The sequence below is a fragment of the Aspergillus fischeri genome, genomic scaffold, assembly GCF_000149645.3.
Source record: "Aspergillus fischeri NRRL 181 1099437636266 genomic scaffold, whole genome shotgun sequence".
Taxonomy (NCBI): Eukaryota; Fungi; Ascomycota; class Eurotiomycetes; order Eurotiales; family Aspergillaceae; genus Aspergillus; species Aspergillus fischeri.
In genome coordinates, this window is record NW_001509760.1 from 2,372,793 (window position 1) to 2,400,609 (window position 27,817).

Here is a 27,817-nt window from a genome sequence, read left to right on the forward strand (position 1 = left end):
ATATCGAACGAACCTTGATTTAGAGGCGGTCCACAGGACAGGGTCAGGAAACTTCTTCCGAAGTCTCTTTTGTGATAGGTCCCAGCTCGTATATATTGAACCTTTTTATCCATCCAATCATGATTGCGCTTGGAGCGGCAGACTAGGTGTCATGTTCGACTAGCCCTGCAAGGTGTCATCTGGTCCCCGCTATCGGTTTGGCAGGACGCACAGGCACTCGCGGCCTGAATACCTCTGAGAGTTTTCCAATCTGGTCCGTGCCATGTAGGCATCTCGTCCGATGGGACCAATCGAGAGGATCCTTCAGAAAGCCACAATGGTACTTTTTACCCTGAATACGGCCCGTGCGGATTCAAGTTACCTATTCTGTCTCATCTGTGCATTAGTGAATGTTACCAAGGCGTTAACCGAGGATCTAGACCCCAGCTTCCAATCGACAGTCGAAGCCTCCCCAGGCGATAAATTGCCACAGGACATGCGTAAAATAGTACACATCCCAGGGTGATGCCCCCTGTCGATTCTGTATCTGTTTCTGTTTCACTCCCCAAAACACCCATACATTGTCGTCTCTCATGGATGCATTTCAGTCTGTGGCGTTCGATTACGGACGGAGAGGCCTCGTCAACCCATTTTTTGGAGCTCTATGGGCTGCTCTCATTGTCTGGTATCTGGGGACGTATCTCATCTCCCCTCTACGCCGCTTCCCCGGTCCAATTCTCGCAGGTATGTGAGGTATATCCCAGTTCCTGTGCAACAACCCTAATGGATGTACTTGTGGCAGGATGGACCAACCTCTGGCGGATATATCACGTCCGGAAGGGAAAGGTGCATATCGTTACCACTGAACTGCACAAAAAGTACGGTCCAGTTGTTCGGATCGCGCCCAATGTGGTAGACTTGGATATGCCCGAGTTGATCCGCACCATCTACAGCACCCGCGGCGACTACCGCAAAACCGAGTTTTATCATGGAAGTAGTGCAAAGAACAACGGCAAGATTATTTACAATCTCTTCAGCGAATGCGATCCGCAGGTGCATGCGCAGCAGAAGCGGCCCATTGCAAAGCATTACTCCATGTCGGGTGTGCTGCCGCTGGAGCCTCATGTCGATGAGACTATTGGCTTCTTGTGTCGGAGACTGGAGGAGGAGTTTATTGATGGACCGAAAGCTGGAAGACTCTGTGATATTGGCCAATGGCTGCTCTACTGTAAGTGAGGCATCCTGGCCACCATTCACTTGCTTATTTGTGTTGGTTATAGATACCTGGGACGTGGTAGGAAAAGTCACCTTCAGTGAACCCATCGGGTACCTCGAAAAGGGCTATGACTTCGACCACACCATCGCCATTTCCGACAAGGCCATGGATTACTTTGCGTTGGTGAGTCAACTGCCCATCCTCGACCACCTCCTGGACAAGAACCCCGTCTACCGGATCGGCCCGCCGTCTTTCGGAACCATCACCAACATCTCCATCCAACACCTCGTCGACCGCCTCCAGGGCAAAGATACAGCATACCACGACCCAAGCAAGCCGGACTTCCTCGATAAGTTCATCGAAGCAAAAGCCACGTTCCCCAATGTGGTCGACGACGCTCAGATCATCTCCTACCTGATGATCAACATGATTGCCGGCGCGGACACCACCGCCATCACCCTCAACGCGGCGCTGTACTTTGCGCTCAAGAATCCCGCGGTGTGGAAACGACTGCAGGAGGAGACTTCATCTCTCCACTCCGAGGGATCAACAATCGTACCATTCAAAACTGCACAGGATCTACCCTACCTCAACGCGGTCATCCGCGAGGCCATGCGCATGCACCCCGGTGTCGCCATGTGTCTGGAGCGCTACGTCCCAGACGAAGGCCTCACCCTTCCAGACGGACAGTTTATCCCCGGAGGATGCATCGTCGGCATGAATCCCTACGTACTCGCCCGCAACCAGTCCGTCTGGGGCGAAGACGCTGACTTCTTCCGGCCTGAGCGGTGGCTTCGCGACCCGACCCGCGAGACCGAGGAGGCGTACCAGGAGCGCCTCAGGCGGATGAATGCTGCGGACCTGACCTTTGGTGCGGGGAGCCGGGTGTGTATTGGTCGGAACTTGGGGATGATGGAGGTGTACAAGGTGGTGGCCACACTGGTCTCGAGGTATGAGGTTGAGTTAGCGGACTCGAAAGGGGAATGGAAGACGCATAATAGCTTTTTTGTTCGTCAGGAGGGGATTGAGGTGAGGCTTCGTCGGCGGAGCATTTAGCCAGAGCAGTCTCTATTCTTCATAATTAGTGTCTGCGTTTAACGTGATTAGGTGATTAATGAAGAAGATACAATTGTTGATATCATCATGTAGTTGTTAAGTGGCTGTGACTAATGTTTATAAGGCTATGTATGAATATCGTAACATAGCCAAGAATGAGAGAGATAAGAGGATTTCAAGTTGTACCAGTCCTGTCTATCAGCTCGACCTCTAGACTCAATTCCTTCCTCCGGTGCATATGCAGCTGGATCTGTCCACGTTGCTGTTCCCTTTACCTCGTACACAAACCCGTGACTTACCAAAGGAGAAAAGCACTTCAGACCCATACATTGCAGCCGTGGCATGCGCTGCGCTGCCTTCCAGCTGAGATATAGAATTCTCGAATAAGTTCCACCACTGCTTTTGCACGGTATCTTGGATGCCAAATCTAACGAAGCGGGCGTACAGCACCCCCATCCGCTACTTCCTCAATAGGGCCTATTTCGAAATACCACTCTACGGACGGGCTTGTCTCGATACTCGAGGCGGAATGTTGTTAAATTCGGCCAAAATGGCAGCTGTGTACTGCCATCGGCATTAACAGGAGAGAATAGCCCTTCCCTGCAACAGCGTATTGTAGAGACAATGGTGTAGGCTGCTTTGAAAGTCCCGTAGCTGAGCACGCAAGAGGTCCTCCACTTTCCCTTGAACAAGGTCGATCGGGTCGAAGGTCTCACATCCGGATGCCTCGTAGAATACAAGGTCAAATCCCTGCACTGATTGTGGCAAGAGATGAAACGAGTTCGCAAATTCTGTGAGAGGGGTCAGCTTGATAGATATGCAAGGCGATAAATCTTACCAGCCCGGTTGCGCTTGCGGAGGTCTTGGTCTTGTATGAAACTAGGTGTGTTATCGAGTATATCAGAGATTTCTTGAGACACAGCACCAAGTACTTTCAGCTCTACGGTCACGCACGACCACGTACATGCGAGCCAAAGACCGCGTTGGCCTTTACCTCTGTATTGAACGGAAGATGACTTTTCCAGGACGGCTTGATACGCATAAAGTCAATTCCATAGTACAAAGAGTGGCCAATCTATACGATAACGGCTACCACTTCCTGCGAAACTAGCCTTGAGAAGGAGAAGTATTCTCAGTCGATTTTGGCTCGGACAATTTGTTACCTGGCTCCCGTTCATGCCTTTTGGAAAGCCATAACATGTGTTCCAGCACAGTCATCTGTTAATCCCACTGTGCCATAGACTCGTTGATGAGCAACACATTTGAGCCCTGCACCCTCTGCCATCTTGATGAAGTGCCGCGGATATGTTTTTTGTTCCACTTCGTAATCGAGCCCTGCTACTAGAGCTTGCAATTCGAGCCACTGCAGTCGCCAGAACGCAAGGTGTGGGTCAGAAACTTTGGTTGTGAATCCATGTCGCTCCGCTCGGGACAGTAATTCACGACAGAGACTTTCCGCATCGTCGACTCTGCCAGTTTCCGCAAGGAACTTGGCCAGCGGGACAGTATTATTGAAATCGTCCACAAATTCTCGCTCGGAGAGTGTTCGGGGATCGACATCCCGAGCAGGCCACGGAAAACATAGGGGAACCATGTACGCAAGATGGTGGCGTAGAAGATTGAGATGTCGTTCTTTACGGGTTTCAAAGGGTGAAATCATCTCATCCGCAATGAACCAGTAGCCTCCCGGTCGTAGCCACTGTGCGCTGCGTTGGAGGAATCCGTCAGTGTAAAAGTGATGGGACGCCCCCGTTGACATGATATAATCGACTTCTTCCAATTCCACCGGCACACACAGGAAGTCTTCCCGCACACATGTAATATTCGTTTCGCCTTTGAAATGATCAGTGAGGTATTGGAATGCAATATCGCTGGGCTCGACTGCCAGAACTTTCGTCTGTGGGAGTAGTTCTAGGAATGCGAGAAGATTGGTACCTGGACCAGGACCGACATCAATGGCCCGAGCACAAGGATTCTTGATAAATCTGGTCACCAAGTGCGCCAGAGCCACGGTTTGGCGGAAGTAAGCGGGGTGGACTAGCTCGAAGAAATTGTAGTCATCCACCTTGATACGCTTTTCGAAAGTCGCGGCGGCATGCCTAGGGTACCCATTGAGGTCGACAGAACCACCCGCTCTTTGTTGCAATTTCATGATAGCTTTCATCGGCAACGTTGGTGTGCCTTGGTACGTCAAGATCTCCGCAGCTAGAGTGGCCAACAAAAGGCTGTTGCTGTGGGAGATCGACGTCAGCTTTTTCTCAATGATACTTGCTTTTTCGGGCAGAATACTGCGAAGCGATCGATTGTCGAGCTCGTTTGCGAGTCGGTACAAAGTGTCTGCAGTAGGTGCTGAGGTCTGCATGTCCGATATCGCGCTGAGAAGGCCGCTGAAGGATGATTCGTACGTGTTATATTGGCGAGTGGATAACAAAATGAGTACTGGCTCATTACCTCGTACCCAATATGGACGAACCGCCCATCGGTACGGGCTTGCGAGTGCGTCCAATAATGCATTCTCTACTTGACTGCGAACAGCGGACACTTGCTGGCCACAGGTGTAGGTGAAATGTATTTTGTCTGCGACTAGGCCGTTGCTTACTTCCACAAGTGATTGACGAATTCTGTCACATATTGCTTCATGGGACAACACGCTTATGTTGATCGTCCTCTCAGCTTGGTAAGAGGATACCGAGGCGTACTGAAAGCATCCGCTTCCATTAGTTGGAGGATGTCTTGGATCCATTTCAATCAAAGATAGGAAATTCTCGGACTGAAGAAAGGCAGTTTAAATTTGTAGAGAAGAGTGGTATCTTACAAAACGCAGGGGCCGTCGCAGACGCCTCGTTGAAGGTACTTATATTTGCTCACCATGGAGTGACAAGGATCATGTGCAATGTAGATTTGCAGAAGAAAAGTAGAGAGGTGGCCTATCAATTCCCAAAAGACTGAAGTTCTGCACGCCGGTTCATGATCTCAGTGACCTAGTTCATGACGCCACGTCTGGACTTCAGTGATTCAATTACAGCTACTTGTAAGGTGATAAAGTTGTATTGCTTGCCCATACCTCAACACCAGATAATACATTACCTCATTCCGAATCTCCAATTTAGTTGGTTTCTACGCTCCCTGCTCTGCATGCGGACTATGCCATCCCACGAATGCCGGTTTCGGCGGTCGTCCAGTCTCCCATTAAACACTATTCCATCACAATTGACGGTGCTCTCAATAATTGAGTGATGAGGTCATTGAAATTTCACTTGTTAAAGTTACCACTGCCGACACACTCCCATGCGCTACTACAAATACAATTGAGACATCGGATTTCTACGGTCGACATTATTCCTCATAGGTTGTTGCTATAGATGACAATGTGTGCAGGGTTGAGGAAAGGAGCACTCACTCTACTGGTCAAATTCCTGGACAAACACCCTCAAATAGAGTTCATAAGATACCAGTGGATTGATTATGCCGGTATCCTACGTGCCCGTGTCGTGCCCGTCTCCAGTGCGCTTAAACTGGCTTCCACAGAATCACCTCTCTGTGGAGGACGAATATGTATCACCGCGACAAATGTCATTCGCATGATTGAAAATCGTTCCCATGTCGGCGTCGACTCCATCTACCCCGACTTCTCCTCCCTACGCGAGTGCCACTATGCGCCAGGCCACGCCAGTGTCATGTGCTTCATCTCCGAAGGGGACATTGGATTTGAAAGAGATCCGAGAACCCTCCTAACCTCCATCGTGGCCAGTGCACCACATGTCCGATTCAGAATCGGGTTTGAAGTGGAATTCCGTTGCTTAACACCCGAAGGGAAAGATCTAGATGACACCTTGTATTCCTGGTGGACCACAACGGGCTTACGGAACCGTTGCGCGCCCATCATCGATGATGTGGTTCGCATTTTGCAGCGTGAGAAAATTGAAGTTTTACACTACTGTTCAGAGTCGGGTCTTGGGATGTTTGAGATCGCCACCGGTCCTCTATCTCCGTTGGAATCGATCGACGCCTGGGTGTATACGCGAGAAGCCGTCAAATCTCTCTTTTGGGAGCACGGCATCATTGCCACAATGTACCCTTCACCGGTGGAGGTCCACACCGGTATTGGCGCGCACTTTCATCTTTCCATGACGTCGGACTCGGAGGTTGATGAAAGCGCGTTCTTGGCGGGGATTCTAGGGCAATTAGGCGGATTATGTGCCTTGGCGATGCCACTAGAAGACAGCTACAAACGCATCACAGATCGAAAGTCGGAAGCCGGTTGTTGGATCGGCTGGGGCACTGAGAATCGAGATTTCCCAATCCGCAAAGTGAAGAAGGGACACTGGGAAGTTCGATGCTGTGATGCCACAGCGAATATCTATCTAGTTGTGGCAGCGTTCATAAACGCCGGGCTGGGAGGATTGCGGACAGGAAAGCAACTGGTGTGGCAGGATTTCAATGGCAACCCAATGGCACTGGATGAGCAAACTAGGAGGGAGCTTGGAATTACGCAGCGGATGCCAACAGATCTCAGTGAGAGTTTGCATGAATTGGAAAGGTGGGATGGTGGTGCGATGAGCAAGTGTCTCAAGACTTTCTGTGAAATGAAAAAGCAGGAGATTCGGGATCTACGAGAGTTATCAGATGAAAAGAGGATAAGGAACATGATTCGGCACTTTTAAATGCAGGACTGGGCATATGATCCAGGCATTGCTGAACTAAAGCAGGAGTGCTGGCGAATCAACATCTGCACTGGAACTTTTGCCACTTGAAGCTCCCATGGATCATCAAGTGAAAAGTTCTGCGCGAGATGACAAAGCCTCAATATAGTTAACTAACTAGCTCACTATCCTTCCATCAATAGCCTCATTCCGCAAAAGATAGCTATGAGAAATTACAGAAATTCTTTTCAAAGGTTATAGAACTCCCTTCAAGAAACATGAAGTGCGCTACTCCCTTTGGAGACGCAATGCGGAAGCATTTCCTCATTGATCCCAACTTTGTAAATCTGAACCACGGTAAGTATGAACGAAATATTCAAGCCCATTATCACAATATTTACCTTATAGCTCAGGCTCCTTTGGAACGTATCCAACTGCTGTGCGAGCAGCCTTGAGAGACTTTCAAGATGAAGCTGAAGCACGCCCGGATCCATTCATCCGTTATACGACCCCAAAGGCTCTCGACGCATCTCGAGAAGCAATAGCCAAGATGCTCAACGTTCCCAGACATGAGTGTGTCTTCGTTAAAAACGCCACCACTGGGGTAAACACGATCCTTCGAAACATTCCCTTCCAATCCGGTGATGTGATTATTTACTTTGAAACGATATACGGTGCTCTTGAGAAGGGAATTCTCTCTCTTATGGAGTCAACCCCCCTCCAGGCACGGAAAGTCCAATACCGGTGCCCAATCAGTCATGATGACCTAGTGGAGCAATTTCTGGAGGTTGTGAGAAACACAAGGGCTGAGGGATTGAACGTGAAGATTGCGCTTTTCGACGTAGTATCCAGCCTGCCGGCGATGCGGTTTCCTTTTGAAAAATTAACAGATGTGTGCCGGGAAGAAGGGATCCTGAGTCTTATCGACGGCGCACATGGCATCGGCCAAATTCCGCTAGATCTGGGGAGACTACAGCCTGATTTTTTTACTAGCAACTGTCATAAGTGAGTATCTTTCGTTCCTGCCTAGATGTCCCAAGTGGTGACCTTTGCATAGGTGGCTTTTTGTTCCACGCAGCTGTTGCGTCCTCTATGTTCCTGAACGCAACCAGCATCTAATTCGCACAACAATCCCCACGTCATGGGGTTACATCCCTTCCCCTGGCACCCCCGAGACTACTCCCTCTATTATGAAGAGCGATGACCCGTCCAAAACCCCGTTCGAGAGCCTATTTGAGTTCGTTGCTACCAATGATGACACACCATATTTCTGTGTCCCTGCGGCCTTGAAGTTCCGCAACGAGATCTGTGGTGGTGAAGAGCGCATTTACACGTACCTGGAAACCTTAGCAAACGAAGCCGCAGATCTTCTGGCAGCTGTCCTGGACACAGAAGTCTTACAGGAACCCAACCTGAAGTCAGGAGAACGAAGTCAACTGCGACGCTGCGGCATGTCAACTGTTCAGCTACCTATTGCTATTCAGGGGAGATCAGGGCCTGTTAGACCATCCTACCTCGTCTTACAGGCAGACAAGGTTGCCCCTACGATCAATTGGTTCCAAACCACCCTCGCGTACAAGTACGGAACTTTTGTGCCAGTGTTCGCCCATGGGCATTGCCTTTGGACGCGACTCAGTGCGCAGGTGTACTTGGAAATAAGCGACTTCGCATGGTTGGCCGGGGTTCTGAAGGAGATGTGTGGCGAGCTGAAGAGCAAGCAAGGCGATATTGATCAGCGGTTGCAATGAAAGTGGCCATTAGAATGCAGCGTTCTTCCAATTGGTCATGTGAAACTTTTCATCGAGATGGATGCCTTCTGGAACGGTTATCTCATACCGAATTCAGGATGAGATAAGTGTATATTAAGGCTAGGAGCTTTGGCGCATAACGCGATGGGCTGGTCCCTGGTTGATACTAGGTGGATGAATGAAATTACAGGGGATGGCCTATCTAAGTACTTAGGCCCTTCGAGACTGTTGTGTGAGGCCGCTAAATAGAGGTATATTTATGAAGCTTTGGTGAGGTGTAACTGTTGCGATGAGCGTACATGCTTACTATTCCACCACTTGGACTTATGCTAGTACACAATCTTTGTATGCATATAAACATATTATAACGGCAGCAAGAGCTGTGCTCAGCAGACCTCGTTAGTTACATGACAGCAACAGCCATGATGAGAGAGAGGGTAACTTGGACTGAACATGCCAAGCTATACCTCTGTAGAGCCAGGGCATAACACAGACGACAATGTGCGCACGGCTGTTCAGCAATAGATGCTGACCGAAGCAACCAACCCTATCAGAGGTTGACCCTCCCATCACATCCTCCGTCTCCGTTTCTTAATCTCCCGCGGCTGTTCCCCGAGTACTCAATACATGCTAGTGCTTACTTATACTGTTATTGATACTCAACCAATCTAACTTGACTGCTTCAAGAGTACATAAGCGCTACTTATCCACAACCACTAAGGAAAATATTTCTTGCGCACTGTAAGAGCTAGGGCAGACAGGGATAAGTGATGTTCCACTAGTGAGGGGCTTCATATTCTTTTGTACTCCCACAAAGTTAATAAGTTCACTCACTTGGCTGAAGTTCATACTGCAGGTCTTCCTATATTGCAGCCAGTCCCAGGCTTCGCTAGAAATCCCAATACAGAAGATGGCCATCTCCAAGGTGGCACTGGCCGGTGTAAGTGCATACTAGTGCATACTAGTATCACCTGCCCTGCTTCGGCTTGGCTAGGCTGACAAGTTAAATGCCCGGCTTACATAGAAAGGCCGACTCGGCTCTGTTGCCCTCGACGAACTCCTCAAAACCGGCTTCGATGTGACAGTCCTTACGCGTTCAGCACCGTCGCTCAGGAATATTCCAGACGGTGTCCAAGTCCTTGAGGTAGACTATACATCGCAAGACACCCTACAAGCCGCGCTCATGGGCCACGACGCCGTAGTTTCGACGGTGGCCGGTGTCGCAGTCGCTACTCAGAAGCCCCTCATCGACGCGGCGATCGCCAGCGGCGTGAAACACTTCATCCCAGCGGACTACGCCATGAGCCTGAGAAATCCCGGAGTGCGGCTGCTGCCACCGTATACCGATGTCTTGGAAATCGAGAAGTACCTCCGAGCGAGATCCGACGAGATCTCATGGACGGTTGTCGCTTGCGGCGGGTTCTTGGAATACGTGTTCGACCTGCCATTTATGATCGACGTGGCGCACCGTCGGATTGATATCGTGAATGAGGGTAATGTCCCTTTTAGTATCTCGGACTTTGGGACCGTGGCGAGGGCTATTTCTGGAGTGCTAAAACAGCCGGGGCGTGTTGTTGGGCACTGCGTGCAGGTCCATGGGATGCTGGTTACGCAGAACGAGGTGCTGGAGATTGCGAAGAAATATTCTTCGGACCCAGGGTCCTGGGTAGTGAGCGAGAAGGCTGCCCGCGTCAAATTTGAAGAAGGCTTGGATATGCTGAAGAGGGGCGAGTATACTATGACGGCAGTGTCGACGCTGATGGCGGGAGTAGTGTGGGATTCTAATTATCAGACGGGATTTCAGGAGACGGACAATGAGTGGCTGGGGGTTGAAGCGCTAAGCAAAGAACGTCTCAAGGAGACTATTAGGGATAAAGTGCTTGGCGGGGTTTCTGGGATTGCTGAAGACAAGATTGTATCTAATGTCTAAGCCTAGGCGGGATATTTGATATAGTGTTTCAGTACTTATATTCTGTGTACGCAAGCTTAAAATAGGTTATCAGCCTTGGAAGCGAGCAGATGGTTGGAGCCATTGCAGCCTATGTTTCCACCCATCCTGATATTGAATCATCGTCTAGTAGGAAGATCGAATCCATATTGAATCCATAGTATTCGATATCAAATAATGATCTAGTAGGGATATTGAACCATGACCTAGTATCGATGTCGAATCATCATGCAGTAGGGATATTGGATTCATATTAAATCCCAGTATTCAATATTAAATCATGATCTAGTAACTAGGGGTATCGAATGATCAAATCACCATATAGTAGGGATTCGAATCGCGGTATAGTAGGGATTTGAGCTGATTCCCCACAGCTGTTGTTTGCTCGCAAACAATCTATTCTGTCCCGCAATTCTACCTTCCAATATTCGACCGGGTGTATAACGTACAGTGAAAATGATAATCCCATCAAAATCCTCCTGCGAATCCTCGAAGAGGCTGCCTGCGTCCTCTCGCTGTCAGAATTGTTGCAGGCAAGATTAGTGAACAGTATATAACCCCCCACTCCATCCGATATAGTAGAACATTAAAGTAGGGAGGGGGAAAAAGAAAGGAGGAGAAAGAAAGAAAGAAAGAAAGAAAGAAAGAAAGAAAGAAGGTAATAACTAACTCATCCTCCTAGAGGAATTTGCCGAGGAGATATTATCTCTCAGATCACAACCACCTTCCTTGACAAACAATTACGAAGATGGGCCACGTTCCCTGAGAGCATCAGACGCAAATATCTCCGGCAAAAGATCAAGCAATACGCCAAACCCCATGCGTATTTTCATACTTCATACATGAGGTTTCCTATTCGCATGCTAATGTGCTCAAGACTGAAGCGGAGAGAGAAGGACTTACAGACAAGATTCTTGAGGCGGTCCGGTGGGAGGCGTGGAATCTACCCTCTTGGATGCTCCTCACGTATCGCTACAACTTGCGGGTAAAACGACATAAGAAAACATGTACGCCAAGCTCAATACCCCGTATGAGGACATGAGTATTGCGATTGTCTGCAGTGCGATTAAGCGCGGGGATGCCACAGAGTTGGACAGTGTGCTGAAGCAAGGTCGCCTCCCATTACATAAATGGTGTTACCGATGGGGAGTGTTACCTCTACAATTTGCTGCTCAGTACGGTAGGAAAGAGGTTATAAAGGTCTTGATTAAACATGGATATCCGCGACATTATAACTTAGGGTACCACTATCGGTATGCGCTGGCTGTTGCCGCGCAGAATAACAATGAGGGGGGGTTAGAGGCTTGGTTAGAATCCTCCTCCTCCTCTTCCTCTGGATCGTCCGTATCCGAACGTGGTTTGGAAACATCATGTTGGTGTGTCACTTGGCCTTGGCAAAGCGATGAGGACTGTTGTAAGGGAAGGGAATATGAAGATGATCCGGTTCATTGAGAAGCACTTTCCGTGAAACATGGGAATGGAATCACTCCTGTTTGAAGGAGTCACAGTGGCGATCCAGTATGGTCTACCAGATGTTGTTCGTCATTTCCTGGACCTGGAAGGTAATGACATCCACATGCATACGGAGAGTTTCTTCAAGGGGTTGCTGATGACAGCTATCCTTGAGTGCAATGCTGAAACCAGGCCGCAGGTTGTTCGCCTACTTCTGAAGTACGGAGTTGATCCAAATCACACATTTACTGAAAGGAGACAAAGAGTGTCAGGGACACCACTGCAGAGGACTATCCTCAAAGGGGATGTTGAAACGATGAGATCTCTTGTGGAATATGGGGCTGATGTCAATGCCACTTCTGTGGGAAGACATGGTCGTTGAAACACCATGTGTAGCCTGCCGCCATTGATCCATGCAATGAGGCGAAGATCTGCAGAGATGATCCGAGTTTTGTTGGAAAATGGAGCCAATTGGACGTGCTTGTCAAGATGGCAGACGCTTCTGGTGAAGACGGGGGGAGGAGAAGGTGTCGGATGAGGATATTGTGATTTAAAAGGGAATGGATCAGGAGACATACTCATTCGTCGTTGTCAAGCAGCGTCCAAGGAAGAGGAAAGGGAAGAAGCTTGATAACTAAGGAGCCGGCTTTGATTCTGGATTATCCGTGTTTGTCTACGAATAGCTTGGTTTATCAGACCTCTCTTACCTACCAAATTGCAACGACAAGGATGAATCATCCATGAATCATCCTCGGAGGGCGACAAGCATCCCCTCCACTTGTATCTTCTTCTCTACTCAGTCTTCGATTCGCTTATAGATGACTGGAATTGGTGCGTGCGGCCGAAACAGCAATAGTCCATTATTGTGACCACTTCGAAGGAGGTCCGTGGAGGGTACGGCCCAAGCGGAAGACCGCGAGAACAGCGTTAAGATGTTGATCAGGTCCACAAGATGCTACCATGGGCTAGAGGCACAAAAAGTTGCTGCTAGACATCATCATTCAGCAATTAGGGATCCAGTAGCCCAAGAATTTCTTGACCGTAGAAAGCGGCTCAAGCTCGTAGCAGAAACCTTTTAGTTGTCCATGGTTTTCAATTTTCGAACACACAGTGGCATGAATGCAGATAAGTACAGAGAAACAGCCAGCAATGGTCCGCAGTAGTTATTACTCATTTGAAGCCGAGAGCGCCAGCAATGATGCCAAATGGCTCAGCCATGAAAATGTTCACTTTTTTTGCGCCACCCAAGTAAGGCTCAGGTAAAAAACAGTGACGGTGGCTTCCCAGGTGAAGAGGGGTGAAGATCAGAGCAGCATTGGTGTAATGAAGCAAAATAAAGACCAGGTGAGCAAAAACATACAACAGCCGGGATTCGCTGGTGGTCACCCACCCAACTACTAACCGGCCGGCGTGTGGCTTAAGTATGGCTGAGCGGACGGGAAGCCCTGTTTTCCACACCCTGTGGTCGTATGTATTTGATTTAGGCAATGTATGCTTTATATTCTATATGATAAATGTAAACTAGAGTGAGGCCACTTGGGTGAGATCCTCCTATTTCACTCGCGCAACCTACTCGTCTGTAATCTATCAATATACCTTAATACCCACCTCCTTCCAGTACATGACCAAAGATTTACTCGTTTTACTCTGGACAGCCTCCAAACGCCTTGGTATTGTTCCGGACCCATTTCTGTCTGGTTTGTCAGCAATGCCTTGTACTAAAGGAGAGGGGAAAAAAGGCAAGCATACAGCCCTCACTGGACCAGAATACCCAGGTTTTAATCATGCAGGCCATGGGCATCAACGCGGTACCTGGGAGATTTAGTGACTAGGATGCATCCTCCAACTATAACACACACAGAGAAAGAGCGGGAGAGACAAACTTGATAGTAACAACAATATAAGACCGCGTCCTCTGCACCAAGTATTGCGGCAGCTGATACGCGATGTGCGCACCGCCTATGATAAAGCCGCCTAGATCACCATCAACCTGGGACTACCCATTAACTAAAATCACTTAGGATCAAGGGGTAGACATATGCATCCCACTTCCTCAGTCATATAAATCCTAACCGACAAGCCCTCAATATCCTCCGTGGGCGACCAGATCAAAAGCGATAGGCAATCCTCTGATGTCGATTCGGAGCCGCTGAGGACCAAGAACCTGAAATTGGGCTTTGCTGGCTCCAAAACATCTTCATTTCAGCTGCAGGCAGGCGTACAGAGGAGAGGGTATTGGCTGCTAATTCTGGATGGGCATGGGAGCCACCTGACTCCTCAATTTGATTAAGACATGCAAGGACAACACCAGCACCATGGCTATCTTGATGCCTCCTCACTCTCTTCATCTCCTGCAGCATCTCGATGTCGGCCGTCTCTGGGCCACTAAAAAAGGCTTATGCAAAGCTAGTTGAGCAGAAATCTCGCTTGTGATTCCACCATATAGACATGCTAGATTTCATGGAGGCTTATTCCGCAGCTCACCAGAGTGTCTTTACACCTCAGAATATTCAAAGCAGCTTCGCTGCAACTGGAATCACCCTTTAATCCTAGCAGGGTGCCAGAAAATTTGATTTTAAGACTGGCAACTCCTTCCCCTCCCCCCAACTTCTGCTTCGATCCCGTCGTCCCAGCTTGCTACAGCTTACACAGTTCGCCGAGTACATCAGAATTGTCAATCAAGAAAATTATGCACAAAGGATCCCAAAGTCCTTCAACTCCAACTAAGCAAGCACTGGAGACCATATTTTGAAAGGCTGCGAATGGACTATCTACCATGTTACTCTGCTGGCAAAGGAAAACTTCCAAGGTTCCCTCGCTTCTCATTGGATTTCGTTACTCTATGACTGCACACCCTGGAGTAGCTAAGAGCTTAAGTAGAAATCTGGAAAGTGGGAAAGCTTGCATATGTAGGTCATTGGAAGGGGACTAGCAGGACAATTACCAGGTCACTACAGCAAATACTATCCCGATCAACAAGAAATATGAGGGTTGGTATAAATTTTTGTAGGGTTTCCAGTCACAAACTGATTATCCAACCAAGAGACTATTTTATACTGCCATAAAGTGAGCTTCGCAATTCTCAACCAGATCCCGACTGGTTAACAAGGCAGGACATGCCCTCCTACATTATCCACGTCGGGCCCGACTGGCGAGCAAGCCATCCCAGCCTGCCGCACCTCGCCAGTCTATTCGAGCATCATGCCCTCTACGAACAGCCATCCAATCACCCCTCCCAGTTCTGGTCAGAGCAAGCCCGCCAGCTCCTAGGCTTTGACAAGGACTTCCACACCCCGCACATTGGATCCCCGGCGAACGGCAACAGCGCCCGGTTCCTTGGCGGCAAGCTCAACGCTTCAATCCACTGCGTCGACCGACACGCCGTTGAGGTGCCAGACCGAATCGCACTCATATATGAGCCAGACAGCCCGACCGATGCCAGCCACCAAACCCAGCCAAGCGGGCCGTCGGAATTAGGTACCTGATTTGCATAGGGAATGTCGGCGTGCTAATCGACAGCTTTATCCGCAAGAGGACGAAGCATTAGCATGTGACAGGGTACGGAAAATCGTTTACTTTTGCGTCGGCAGGAATTGTCGGTGTTTTTGTTCTCCAGTTTGCGCTCTATACGCTGAACGAAGAGAGGAAGAGATTGAGTGAAGACGAGGTCAGGCAAATGTATACGGAGGATGAGTTAGAAGGGATGGAGGAGAAGAGTCCGTTCTTCAGGTATACGTTGTAAAATGGCGTAGGTAATGATGGATGGTGCCTGAACAACCACGCAAGACCACTGGCTATGATCTTGCTCAATATGCGTGATCTCTCGTTGAGCCGTATAGTGAGATTTACTCCTTATACCCTTCCCAGCACCCATGGGGCTTGCACAGCGACTATCAGCTCTCATTGCCCTAATACTGAAGTCCTCTAAGAGTCAGCAGTAATATCCGCACTCTGTCACCCTACGCAATCCCCGAGACAGAGTGGAGACAATTCAATTCAGATAACGAGCGTACCGTATTCCCTCTACCAGCAGCTAGACATCCGTATTTCTACTTCTGAGCCCTAAGCCAACCAACCAGATAGACCCAGCCTCACTCTTAAGCCAGTTAACCCATACCATGCAAACATACCACTATCCATCGCCTCTACACTTTAACCGCAAGTAGTGGCGCACCCTACGTAAACAAGCATAACCATCAGCGTCCCCTCTCCCCTCATTCTCAACAAGGCTCACTACTATAACTCCGGGGTACTTCACTTACCAGCAATACAACCAAGCTGTTGCCAAGGGCTTTGATAACCAAAGCACATTTGAAGGCAGCTGCTCCCGTCTTCCTTGCAGGTCTCGATGTTGCAGCAAATGCCGTACTCGCAGCACTCCCGACGCTCTGCAAGCTCGGCCTCGAGGTTGGCCTCGCGGGCAGCGAGAGATGGTGATGGTGGGATCTCGCCATTCAGCACAGCCCTGAAGGCATCAAGGGCTTCGGGCTCGTTTAGGTTCTTGATGAACGCTTCGAGGGTGTCTGCGGGGATTGGTGCTAGTAGTAGCGGTAGTGCTGTTAGGATAAGGACCGAAAGCGGAGAGTTCAAGGGGGGATAGATGGAAAGGAAGGAAGAGACGTACCATGGAGTGTGGCAGCACCACCTGCAACCACAAGGGTCGGTACAGTAACGGCAAAAAGTTGAGTGAAGCGCATGATGAAGTAGATGTTGATGCGATGGGATGCTAAGTTGTGATTTGGCCAGTTCAAGCAGATTGGGATCTGGTAGCGAGGATGCGAGATAGCAAAACGTCTAGGGAGCTCCCGACTATTTATGTCTTTTCTGCCCCTGGAGGTTTTGGTATCAAGGGCAGGCTATTCTGTTCTGAAGCCGGAGTGCGGTCTTCGTCTCGTCAAACTCGGGGGAGGCCCCGTTCCAAGAGCGGTTATAGGGCATCCTGCCGGGGATAACTGGAGGCCGCCGAAGTGTATGGTAGACACCGTAGAATTGTTTGATAAGGCAATACCCCAGACGATGGCATAGGATTATGCAGCCTCGTAATAGGGTCGAGATCCTGGGGGTGGCTTGGAACAATGCCCGATACCATTGGCTGAATGTGTAAACCAACAGCGGTTCGCTAGCGGGCACAACCTAATTGGCATCAGAATTTTAGTGTGGTTTGCCTCTCGACTGTGCTGAATGCTGCACATTCCTAAAGGGGATAATGCACGTACAATGAGCATTGTAGCAACCGAAGCGAGGTCGACTTACACTCAATCCCTGATGGAATATCACCAATAGTTCGATAAGGACTGTTTGCCAATATCTAATACTAGAACATAGTATTTCAAATGGTGGCCATTGTGTCTATCCATAGGTCAGGTCATTATCTTCAGGCAAGACTGTAACTTTCAGCATCTGCATTCAGTATGAGTCACTGCAGTCACTATGCTCGGAGCTTATGGGTATTAACTTATAGTACTAGGTCAAAAGTCTGGTTACGCTTCAATTTTCGCACAGTATACCGAAAACTAGGATTTGGCTCGGTCATCTTGGCTACTCTACGCTCGGAGTTCTGATTCAATCTACACCTGAATGGTCCCCACAAGCGGTTGGCACCAACGAGCTGGACTAGCTGGACTAGCTGGACATGCTCGTGGCATTCACAGATACATTATAACTTTGGCGAAGAGTCCATACTATTATAGAAATCCCTTCCCAAATCTCTTAGCGCGGGAAGAGAATTTAGGAAGTGATTCCTATAGGAATCATAGGACAGGACTTAGGATCCTATGCCCACGGCCAGCCTACGTGAATAGTAGTTCCAGGAGCTAGTTACAGTCTTGCATTGCCTGGGGCCTTATGTGCCCATACCAAAGGCACAGTATCCAGGGACCTCAATGGCCTCCGGGACTGTCAGATGGCGCTTCATATAGATCCCTCAGAAATCTGCTCGACGGCACATCATTGTAATACACAGCGCCAAACCTCTCCAGCACCATGCATTGCTCTTTCATGGTCAATGCATTTCTCACAGTAGCCATGCCTTCAGGGAAAATTTCTCACCCACACCAAGAACCCACACCCCACCGCCGTCCTCTTCCTGGGGGTATGCAATCTTCCGGACAATCGAGAAAGCAGGCTCAAAGTGGTGGAGTAGATGGCATCGACCTCCAACAAGTAAATCCTCACCGTCCGCCTCGGGGTTATACCACGAGCCACCAAATACGCGGAGCTCACGGCAAAAGGCGTCTTCGTCTTTTTGGAGGGACGACCGCTCGGTAGATTCAATTGATTGATACCCAGGTGTCGGGGCTATAGCGGACCGAGCTCGGCCATCCAGACTCCGCCGGAGGATGGGTAACATGCGGCTTGCCGGTGAGGATGTCATATCGCGCCGTGGGGAGGGGGCATGAGTGTTTGGATTATCATCCTTTGTGAGTGTCATGATGGACTGCGTTATTCTTCTATTGTCTACCCTTGACAACGTGGGAAAACGGCTATTACATCAGAGAGATCGAACATAACAAGAACAGCTGAAACGATTCTAACAATCTGAGGTAAACAAAAGAAGAGTTCGTCCAGCTTATATTATTTACAGTACAGAACATGCTAGGCTTTGGCTTAGTTTCCCCTGTTACTTCGCGCCTGTTAGTTCCTCCTGGTGCCTAGTACATGAGACAACATTGCCACACACTCGCGATTGGAGCCAGCACCTCCTAGCTACCCAGCGCAGAATACAGGATACGGAATTTATACTGAAAGAATGAGAAAAATAAAACCTCCATCAGAACTCACCTGGCCAGTAATACAAATGTGGTCTGATGAGGACACCGCGGAAGACTGCAAGATGACAAGCTGCATGGAATGGGCTATCTTCTTGAATTGTCCGGTTTGAATATATGTATTTTCAGCGGGTAGATCATTGATAGAATCCTTATGTAGGCGTCTAGTGGGCTTGTAGGAACATGAAAAGTCAATCTTTTGATATGTACGTCCTACACTATTGAGTACGACACTACGCTTGTTTAAATGCATTCCAGGTATGCATGGTAGCCATGGCTGGGTGGCTGAGCATGAGCTAAGCACTTGATTATCTCCTAGATTATTTACTTCTATATCAAGACAGCCGGCAATCTGGCATGTCATTCTCCCAAGTACACAACTGTGATAATTCAACTGCTTACTTACAGACTTCACTCATGAGCCTGCTCATTGCTATACAGCACTAGGCTTGGGAGCCACAAGCTTTTTCTTTACCCAATGCTATGTGGCACCCTTCCATGGTACTTGAATACACAATATCAGGAAGGTATTAGAAATCCCAAATATTAGATCCATGGAAATGGCCAGACCTTCTTAGCATTTCCTGTTCGCGACACATTTCGCGCCATTTCTCCTCTATCCTTCGTCGGTCTGCTTCAATCGTACGTTCTTTAGAGAACAAAGATTAGATCTTTTCCTTGAAAGATTGAACGTCCTTCAGTTTGAGATCAATGTCCAAGTCCTTCGCGCAACATTTCCCAATAATACTAATCAGCATAGTCTCTCGTCGTTCCTTCTGTCGTGTAAAATCTGCCGCTCTGCCTGACATAAAGGAGCACATATAAAACCACCATGTCTCTTCTGTAGCCCTTTCTTTCATAATCCATTCTTTCTCTCCTTTTAGACTGTCTCTCTCCACATTCAGTCTAATGAGGTCCTTGTTTGCGTTGTATAACGAATTTTCATGGCTCCTGCGCTTGTCCTTGAGTTGTCGAAGTCGTCCGTCCAGTTCTGCTATTTTTTGATTCTTAATTTTTAGGGGACGTATTGTTGATTCATATATTCGGTCATATTCTCGACGTTTAACGACATCACGAAGCTGCTCATACGCAGCGTTGAGCTGAGTATAACCGCGTCAGTGACGATGCAGGCTTCTAAGAGAGAGGAAAAGCTAGCAGTCAGGCTTACTAGTTGGAATTCGGCTGTTGCTTTGGGCTCATTTCTTCGTCGATCTGGATGCTTGACCAAAGCCAATCTCTTGTATGCCGACTTGATGGTAGCCGAGTCTGCGGACTGGGGAATCCCGAGAATCGCGTAATAATCATGAAGGACTGTGGTGGGGAGCATCTGTAAGCCAGACCGATTGCACGAAGACGGATGATATCGCTATGAGGCTTCGATGAACGCGAGCGGACCGGTCCGCTAGTGGAGTTGGTGGACGAAGATGAGATGAAGTCTGGAGAGTGACACCGAGGTGTCAGCTGCATTAATACGACAAATTTGCTTTGTGCAGCTCTAGTCATCATTGGAAAATACAATACGATCCTTTTGACAGGGCTAGTCCAGGAAATTTCTCAATATGTACCAATGTGTTGGCAATCAGGGTTCGAGAGACAATCAAGAGTGTGCATGGCTCTGGCTGTCTGATGAGAGGCGAATCAGCGGTTCACCTTACAAGAAACCAGTGATTAACTGTCGACTTAACTTCTTATTAATATATAAATGAGTGCCTCAACTATAAGCTTTGTCCCTATACCGTCTGTTTAAAGATTCAATTATCTGACTCTGGTGTAAGGCGTCTCTCATTTCATATAAAAATAGAGTAACTAGGGCGGGATAGTGAAATGATAGGTGACGATCAACCCTTCAGTTCCTTAAAGCACGGCGCTAATAAGAGGATGGAAGTTTACAGCCATTACCCTCCTGTCATCCCCTGCACTGTTAAGGGCAACGGCAGACTGCGGCACTGCCATATGCAACTAAAGCCAATGGTACAGATGGTTTAAACCTACTCTGTCATATGATGTAGTCTTCTCTCAGATCTTCTCTCGTCCAATCCGGATGTAGAAACCTCATTTTTCTCAGCTAGCGCCTTCTGCTCAGCCTCGCTCACCCCACGCGCTGAGTTTCAGTTGCGTTCTTTATCCAAGACAGAAAGGAGAGTCAACCTATTGCATTCCTCTTCCGCCTCCTACGCCACAGTTCTTTGATTTGAGTGTCGCCATGAAAGTCCTGAGAATGCTTGCGGCCAACCTCAGGTCGAAGAAGAACAAGAGCAAACCCCCTGGACCATAACAAGATTACAGGTTAGAGCGCAATGAATCTGTCGGTGAAAAGAAAAGAAGATCCAGGCTGATGGTGATTGCGGCAACGGTTCTAAAGGCGTCGCCGTGGCCGAGACGACACCAACCAATCCAGCACGCGGAGGGAAGGCGGATTCAAAGACGTCGAAGGGATCAAGGTTTACAGTCACAGACGAGGAAAGATATCACTATCAGAAATAGGCTGGGAATGACAGATGCTCAGATAGCCAGGCAATTGAAGCCAGGGCACAATGAGTTCCAGGGGGGGCGTTAGGAGATCGCCCTATTGGTGAAGGTGAACTGGCATATGCATATGGCTATCGCTACAAGCAGACAGCCTGTTGAATGAATCTCTGCCTAGTTATAAATGCACGATTCCTCTTCATTATGAAGGTGGAAACTCAAATGACTGTCTTACCAACCGCCTGCAATAATCATATTGCACCCACTCCCTAGCGCCCGACTCGTGGCACAGTACATACATTCCCCAGAAACCTGTATGTACGTCCCCTTGATGAGGCTTTCAACCCAGAACAATATCATCGGAAGATCGCCTATTGTCCAATGGTACAGAATTGAATCAAATCCAACGCGCACCGGCGAGTTGGCCGTGGTTTCAGACTAGGAGGTACGGTCTTAGCGTTGTAGTTAGGGTAGTGTTGCTGTTGGCTCAAAGCCGCATGCTTTCCGAGTGCTATATGTATTGGTGATATTAGAAACCGCTCAGCTATCATAGTTGTCAGTGAGAACGAGATGGACCAGCCGAGCCAAAGCAAAGAACCAACAAGAGCCGGATGAATCAGATCGTCGAGATCACTATAGCCAGCCCGAGTGTCAGCTACCTCATTAACCTACTCCGTTTACTTACGAGGCTGCACCTCGATACCTCAACTCTTATTGAGGTGTTCTCTAACATTATATAGACTCATTATAGAAGTATAGCTCAAATCTGAAGAGTAATATTTAACTATCCTGATTATCACTAGAGATGTAACATAAGCCTCATAAAGGAATTACGATCCAAGTTGAGATTGAAATTCAGATATGAGCCGGGCGATTTCCGAATTTCAACATCCCTCCGACCGATGGCCTGTCATAAACAGTACTCTACGAATTGGCCGGTGATACCCCTATCCCATAGTTCTCAAACACGAAGTCGACATCTTTGTCGCCGCGCCCCGAAAGATTGACTAGTATTCGTTCGGATGAAGGGCGCTGCGACGCCAACTGGATTGCAAACGCCAAAGCATGTGCACTTTCCAATGCAGGGATAATTCCCTCAGATTTGGCCAAGCGGGAAAATGTACTGAGGGCTTCCTCATTGGAAACTGCTGCGATGGAAAGCCGGCCGGTTTCATGGAGCATCGCAATCTCTGGGCCAACACCGGGGTACGCGAGTCCCGACGCCACAGAGGAGACACGAGCAGGCGAACCGTCATCTTTCTGCAGCACAACCGATCGAGCACCGTGCAATGTTCCCAGTCTGCCATAGGATAGCGTCGCTGCATGTTGGCCTGGTTCATCAGATATGCCACGGGGTTCCACTGCGTGAAGGACAACCCCCGGATCGTCAATGAAGCCAGAATACAGACCCATTGCATTGGAGCCACCTGCGACGCAGGCAACCACATGCTCCGGCAAGCTTCCATTCGTGACGGAACTGAATTGCTCTCGGGCTTCTTGACCAACTACACGTTGGAAGTCTCGAACAATCATAGGGAAGGGATGCGGGCCGATAGCCGATCCGATCGCATAGAGCGCGTCTGCGTGCTGCTCTACATACGCGTTGAATGCGGAATCACTAGCCTCCTTGAGGGTGGACTGGCCTGTAGATGCTGGTACCACGCGCGCACCGAGCAGCTGCATGCGACCGACATTCGACCGTTGTTTAGCAATATCCACCTCCCCCATGTGGATTTCGCATTCAAGGCCAAAATAGGCGGCTGCAGTTGCCAGCGCGACGCCGTGCTGGCCGGCCCCGGTCTCGGCAATCAGCTTCTTCTTACCCATTTTCTTGGCGAGAAGTGCGAAGCCAACGCAGTGATTGATTTTGTGCGCGCCGGTATGATTCAAATCCTCTCGCTTAACGTAGATCTGAGCGCCATTGACCTGACTCGAGATATTCTCAAGGTAATGTATCGGGGTCGGCCGCCCTTGCAGTCCGACCCGCACCTTGTTGAGTTCGCGCTGGAATTCTGGCGTTTGATGAAGCTCCCGATAGCTGCTGGCCAGTTCTTCCAGCGCAGGCCGAAGTTCCGGTGGATAGTGGTTGCCGCCAAACCGACCGAAATATCCTTCATCGTCGGGGTAGCTTTGGAAATAAGGCCGTGGAACGTATAGCGCCATGACCAATCCTCGGAGACGAGCAGCAGCGCCGGGTAGTTTTAGCTCAACGTATTGAATAGGACTTGTGATTTGCGTGGCGCTGGTCGTGGCAATAGAACGACGAAACTCAGGTCGACGATCGCGATGGGGCATCAGATTTGAGACGAAAACGCAGAATGGCCACGATTATCTATAATCGAGGCTCTGCGTTCAAGTTTTCTCCTGTTCTTACCCCGCCTCGTACTATGACGAGTCTTCTTTCTCACTTGCAGGAAAGTAAGTGGATTTACAGTATCCGATAGGCGGATTTGGCACCCATCTCAAGTAGTACAAGGTCTACCGGTGCTTTTGTTAGTAGTGGGCCTTACAGGGATTTAGATCCTCTAGTATCCATTACCACCTTCTACAATAACAGATATAACTACCTAGTCAACTCAACAATGAAAAGAATTTCCCAAACCTCGACTAGCGGAGAATAGCCCCGAAATAGCTATAGAGTTATGTGCATACCAAGGGGGTCAAAGATCTTTGGCTCCGTATGAAAGTAATTTTCAAGCTCCATTCCTCTCATCCATAATAGCCTCCATAATAATCTCGCAGTTTGGCTTTGTAGCCCAAGGATCAACACTTGTCTCTAATCCGGTGAGTGTGATGTTGGCAGACCTCGATCTGGTGGAATACAAAGGCCAGGTCGTAGTGTTTCTCATTGTAATATCCTCCTTTGAGAACTTAAGTATTTCCGATTGAAACAGTCTTGCAAGGGAAACACTCGAGACCGGGGATGAAGTATTGTCTTTGAAAAACATATCTGCAGTTGGTCAATACACAGAGCAAATCATCAGCAGAAAAGGGTGGAGAGAATCAACATACAGTTTACGTCCAATCCATGCGATGATGGAGGCACAGAAAAGACATATCGCTGGGTCTTGTTCGCGTATGCATTCGCAATAGCCTGGGAATTACAAGCCCACACACTATCTGTTGTCCAGTCCTGGGCGATGTTCTGTGCCTGCGAATTTGGGTAGGGATACATGTCCCTAATGCGCTGGACAGTAGTATTGCTGCCTTCTGGCAGAACCTTGCGGATCAGCGAGTTAAGTTCTTCAGGCGTGCCAATGTCTGGTGTTGTGGCAAATCCTTCTGCTGCCATATTGCCAGATACTACAGCTTTGATGTCTTTGTTATAACGGCCCTGGTTGAACAGGACGGTCATAGCATCAGGGATGTATTTCCCATCTGGGAGTGGGCCAAAACCAACCCCCGGGCCAAAAGTGCCACCGCCGCCGCCACCGTAAGTGTCGATGAGCAGCCGTTTATTAACATCAAATAAGAGGGACGATGGGGCATTGCGAAGACATTCGAGGGACGAACAATTTGCAGCTTGTAGGATGTGATTATATACCTCCTCGCGGCGCGCTGATACGTTTCTTCTAGGCAGAATAGCGGGCGATGATATGAATGCCTGCGATAGTCAGTCTGAGTAAAGAGGGAAGAGTTTGCTGATCTCTCACCTTCTGGAAGGGAAGGGTCCCATTCCCCCCGTTCGCCACGAGCATTAGTGCAATCATTGCACCTCCTGCACTCTCGCCGATTGCAGTAATATTATTTGTATCCCCGCCAAAATGAGAGATGTAGTCCTTGGTCCATTGCAACGCAGCAACACCATCATGGAGACCAACATTGGCATCCATATCTGCGTATGGGGATGATGCCCATCCGTATAGACCCAGTCTAGATAGGTATTAGTCAACATTGATAATCATCTCTTTGCTTGAAAAGGCTCCCTAACCTGTAATTACTAGCCACGAAGATAAAGCGATCCTCCGGCTTCTGAATGAGATCCATCAATCCCATTGCGTTTATAAGAAGATCCTTACTGCCAAATGCATATGCACTGCCATGCAACCAATGAATAACCGGGACATTATCCCCGGGACGGACACCCTCAGGCACCCACACGTTTAGAAACAGACAGTCCTCTTGTCCCCATGCGGAGCCATTGAGTCCCGGGAATGGAACCATTGCGGGCGCAGCATTTACACAGTCAGTTGAAAACAGTCGGTCCCTGCCATCTTGGATACCCTTTTGACTCGGTGGGGGAGTGCTTGGTTTTCGGAACCGTAGGGCACCTGTTGGTGGGTGTGCAAAACGGATGTTATTGTATAGGCCAACTCGGGTGCCAGATGTAGTGGTGTTGATGTATGTTGGGGCATGAGTCGCATACCCAAGGTCCACGAGGGGAAACTGGTGAGCAGCTGTTGTGCTAATGATGGAAGAGATAATGCACAGGGAAAATAATGCCAGAATCGAACACATGTTCAATATGTCTTAATATTGCAACTATTCTGGCTTTTACAGGAGAGGGCTTGTGCAATCCTGGTGCGCTTTATATGCTCTGTCTATAGAATATGAGAGACAGGATATAGTCCCAATAGAGTAAGAGTTTGTACTCACCTAGACTCAATGATGTCACTCTTTAGGGCTACCTTATCTGCCAGGCAATATGGGGTAAATCTGAGACTCATACTAGTACTCCGTTCGCATTCATCGTCGTGCTGATTCGTCAGCTAAACGAGGCTGCTCTGGTAGCCTGTAGTCGGTCAGCTCACTAAGAAGCTGCCCCATGTGGGGTTTCAGCTCTTGTCCATCTGATTGGAGATTTCTTATGACTTTTAGATGGTGAGCATCTGGATGTTAGTAATTATGTGATCTATACTTGGGCTGTGCTCGTATTCTCTCGCATAGATGGACTCAGGAGTTCAGAATACTATGTTTATTATAGTTTGTTCCAACGCGTATCTACTGGAACCTATTAGTATCAACCAGCAGGTGCAATATGGTGATGAATCTGACAGTCTATGTGCAAAAAGCTGCCCTATATCTATGTTTAGAGCTCTGAGGTAGTCTAACCAAAAGCTTACAAGTGTGTAATCCTGAGTTAAGTGGATTTCAAATGGCAAGAGGGCGGTGTTGGGAGAGAACTGTTAGCTTTTTCAATGATTCCTTCTTCTTTATTCCTAATGAATATCATACTATTCTAAACAATAATGTGGTGTTTACTTGCTTAGCAACGCATGAACTTGCTAAGCTTATTATTCTACTGTAGAAGATATGGTCTGTCAACAGTAATATCTAAGATTAAGTCAAGAAGAAGGCACTGGTATAGATCATAGACCTAACCGTGTGTAGAATAATGAAAATGATTTGATGTGGATTCAACTAGGTAGAAGATAGAAGATAGGACGGTAGGGAGATGATTGGTGTACATGTAACTATAACCAGCGTTGATACATATTTAAGCAGCGGAAACCACATAGTGGCTCAAAAACTGATCCATCCAGAGGGGCAAACAGAAGCTTCCACTTTGCATAGCCGATATCAATAATAGGAAATGTAAGTATAACATATCCTACTAATGTCTGTTAAGATGCCAGTTACTATTCCTTTTAGGATCCTAAAATAGACCATGCTTCTGATAAGTATATGGTTATAGTACTAGGGGCCCATACAGCCTTCATAACTTATATAATCCCTACTCCACCTCTAACTATCTGAGAGTTAATTTCATAATGTGCTGCATGATTCTTAGTTGTGAATAGGGACTAACGTAATCCACCACCGAGCGGCACACACCACCGAGCGGCACATGATTTTTACCAAAATTAACAAACCAGGAAATCTTCTACTACTGCGCAATCAGAATAAAGCTATTTTCATACATAAGAGAATTATATTACCTACTAGGGCAGCCAGTTCTAATATGACTAATTTGATGACAGTTACTACATTGTGGTGGCGCATGCTTCCTAGGCATTGTTTCCACTGAAACCAGCCTCTCTGCTTCTTGAGCAAGCTGCTGGCCTTCAGCCCCTGTTAGAACGCCCCCTGAGGCAATAAAAGATTAAGTAGCTGCGCGCTTTCACTTTCACTTCTCATTTACTGCACGAAGCTCATTCATCTGATGTTGTAACAGAATAACATTGTGCATGGTGGATTTAGCTGCCTTTGCTAGCTGACGGAGTGCTTCGTTTGGGGGGCTTTCGGAGTTGCGATTAATAAGTTGCTTGATAAGCTCCATCTGCTTTTGCACCTCAGCAGTAGTCAAAGGGGTCTTTGCAACCCATGACCCGTCTGAGGGACCATGAGCTGTGGTTAGGGGTGTGATATTCTTAATAGTAAGCTTATCCAACACCCTCTGAGGGTTTAATGGAATCAGACCAGAAGCTTCAAAACCACTGCAAATATTCTTGGGTGATATAGCCTTTCGTGACTCTCTATAGAGATCAAGAAAGTTTTGCTTATTAATATGATGAATACCATGTTGGATGCTTCTCATCACCTCTGCACCATATGCCTCCTTTAGGGGTGCAAAGCAACCAACATCAAGAGGCTGTAAATGA

General features: G+C 48.3%; 12 protein-coding genes across 12 annotated transcripts, besides 6 other annotated features; 6 read left to right on the top strand and 6 right to left on the bottom strand.

The window, feature by feature from the left end:
• Window positions 1–572: 572 nt before the first annotated feature.
• NFIA_055060 (cytochrome P450) lies at window positions 573–2,251 on the top strand (the record flags this gene model as incomplete). The annotated part of the gene is made up of 3 exons (XM_001258053.1): window positions 573–723; window positions 782–1,207; window positions 1,260–2,251. 3 exons carry the CDS (start codon window positions 573–575, stop codon window positions 2,249–2,251), a joined length of 1,569 nt encoding a protein of 522 aa, XP_001258054.1.
• Window positions 2,252–3,425: 1,174 nt separating this feature from the next.
• On the bottom strand, window positions 3,426–4,994 carry NFIA_055070 (class I SAM-dependent methyltransferase; the record flags this gene model as incomplete). Its single annotated transcript, XM_001258054.1, has 1 exon — window positions 3,426–4,994. The coding sequence occupies one exon, from the start codon at window positions 4,992–4,994 to the stop codon at window positions 3,426–3,428; it is 1,569 nt and encodes a 522-aa protein (XP_001258055.1).
• Window positions 4,995–5,619: 625 nt separating this feature from the next.
• On the top strand, window positions 5,620–6,915 carry NFIA_055080 (putative glutamine synthetase, catalytic subunit; the record flags this gene model as incomplete). Its single annotated transcript, XM_001258055.1, has 1 exon — window positions 5,620–6,915. One exon carries the CDS (start codon window positions 5,620–5,622, stop codon window positions 6,913–6,915), a length of 1,296 nt encoding a protein of 431 aa, XP_001258056.1.
• Window positions 6,916–7,172: 257 nt separating this feature from the next.
• On the top strand, window positions 7,173–8,642 carry NFIA_055090 (putative aminotransferase; the record flags this gene model as incomplete). Its single annotated transcript, XM_001258056.1, has 3 exons — window positions 7,173–7,251; window positions 7,308–7,899; window positions 7,952–8,642. The coding sequence occupies 3 exons, from the start codon at window positions 7,173–7,175 to the stop codon at window positions 8,640–8,642; spliced, it is 1,362 nt and encodes a 453-aa protein (XP_001258057.1).
• A 910-nt stretch (window positions 8,643–9,552) lies between these two features.
• Window positions 9,553–10,572, top strand: NFIA_055100 (aromatic alcohol reductase; the record flags this gene model as incomplete). The annotated part of the gene is made up of 2 exons (XM_001258057.1): window positions 9,553–9,582; window positions 9,667–10,572. 2 exons carry the CDS (start codon window positions 9,553–9,555, stop codon window positions 10,570–10,572), a joined length of 936 nt encoding a protein of 311 aa, XP_001258058.1.
• A 635-nt stretch (window positions 10,573–11,207) lies between these two features.
• Window positions 11,208–11,246: a microsatellite.
• Window positions 11,208–11,247: a microsatellite.
• Window positions 11,248–11,595: 348 nt separating this feature from the next.
• NFIA_055110 (ankyrin repeat domain-containing protein) lies at window positions 11,596–12,424 on the top strand (the record flags this gene model as incomplete). The annotated part of the gene is made up of 2 exons (XM_001258058.1): window positions 11,596–11,962; window positions 12,099–12,424. The coding sequence occupies 2 exons, from the start codon at window positions 11,596–11,598 to the stop codon at window positions 12,422–12,424; spliced, it is 693 nt and encodes a 230-aa protein (XP_001258059.1).
• A 1,778-nt stretch (window positions 12,425–14,202) lies between these two features.
• Window positions 14,203–14,580: a mobile genetic element.
• A 578-nt stretch (window positions 14,581–15,158) lies between these two features.
• On the top strand, window positions 15,159–15,784 carry NFIA_055120 (uncharacterized protein; the record flags this gene model as incomplete). The annotated part of the gene is made up of 2 exons (XM_001258059.1): window positions 15,159–15,519; window positions 15,600–15,784. 2 exons carry the CDS (start codon window positions 15,159–15,161, stop codon window positions 15,782–15,784), a joined length of 546 nt encoding a protein of 181 aa, XP_001258060.1.
• A 512-nt stretch (window positions 15,785–16,296) lies between these two features.
• NFIA_055130 (uncharacterized protein) lies at window positions 16,297–16,739 on the bottom strand (the record flags this gene model as incomplete). The annotated part of the gene is made up of 2 exons (XM_001258060.1): window positions 16,297–16,580; window positions 16,667–16,739. The coding sequence occupies 2 exons, from the start codon at window positions 16,737–16,739 to the stop codon at window positions 16,297–16,299; spliced, it is 357 nt and encodes a 118-aa protein (XP_001258061.1).
• Window positions 16,740–17,648: 909 nt separating this feature from the next.
• Window positions 17,649–17,673: a microsatellite.
• A 141-nt stretch (window positions 17,674–17,814) lies between these two features.
• Window positions 17,815–18,472, bottom strand: NFIA_055140 (uncharacterized protein; the record flags this gene model as incomplete). Its single annotated transcript, XM_001258061.1, has 2 exons — window positions 17,815–17,831; window positions 18,091–18,472. The coding sequence occupies 2 exons, from the start codon at window positions 18,470–18,472 to the stop codon at window positions 17,815–17,817; spliced, it is 399 nt and encodes a 132-aa protein (XP_001258062.1).
• Window positions 18,473–19,474: 1,002 nt separating this feature from the next.
• On the bottom strand, window positions 19,475–20,136 carry NFIA_055150 (DnaJ domain protein; the record flags this gene model as incomplete). Its single annotated transcript, XM_001258062.1, has 2 exons — window positions 19,475–19,909; window positions 19,978–20,136. The coding sequence occupies 2 exons, from the start codon at window positions 20,134–20,136 to the stop codon at window positions 19,475–19,477; spliced, it is 594 nt and encodes a 197-aa protein (XP_001258063.1).
• Window positions 20,137–22,199: 2,063 nt separating this feature from the next.
• Window positions 22,200–23,570, bottom strand: NFIA_055160 (tryptophan synthase subunit beta; the record flags this gene model as incomplete). The annotated part of the gene is made up of 1 exon (XM_001258063.1): window positions 22,200–23,570. The coding sequence occupies one exon, from the start codon at window positions 23,568–23,570 to the stop codon at window positions 22,200–22,202; it is 1,371 nt and encodes a 456-aa protein (XP_001258064.1).
• A 398-nt stretch (window positions 23,571–23,968) lies between these two features.
• NFIA_055170 (carboxylesterase family protein) lies at window positions 23,969–25,439 on the bottom strand (the record flags this gene model as incomplete). Its single annotated transcript, XM_001258064.1, has 4 exons — window positions 23,969–24,225; window positions 24,288–24,879; window positions 24,929–25,148; window positions 25,207–25,439. The coding sequence occupies 4 exons, from the start codon at window positions 25,437–25,439 to the stop codon at window positions 23,969–23,971; spliced, it is 1,302 nt and encodes a 433-aa protein (XP_001258065.1).
• A 1,591-nt stretch (window positions 25,440–27,030) lies between these two features.
• Window positions 27,031–27,063: a microsatellite.
• Window positions 27,064–27,219: 156 nt separating this feature from the next.
• Window positions 27,220–27,817: part of a mobile genetic element that runs on past the window's edge.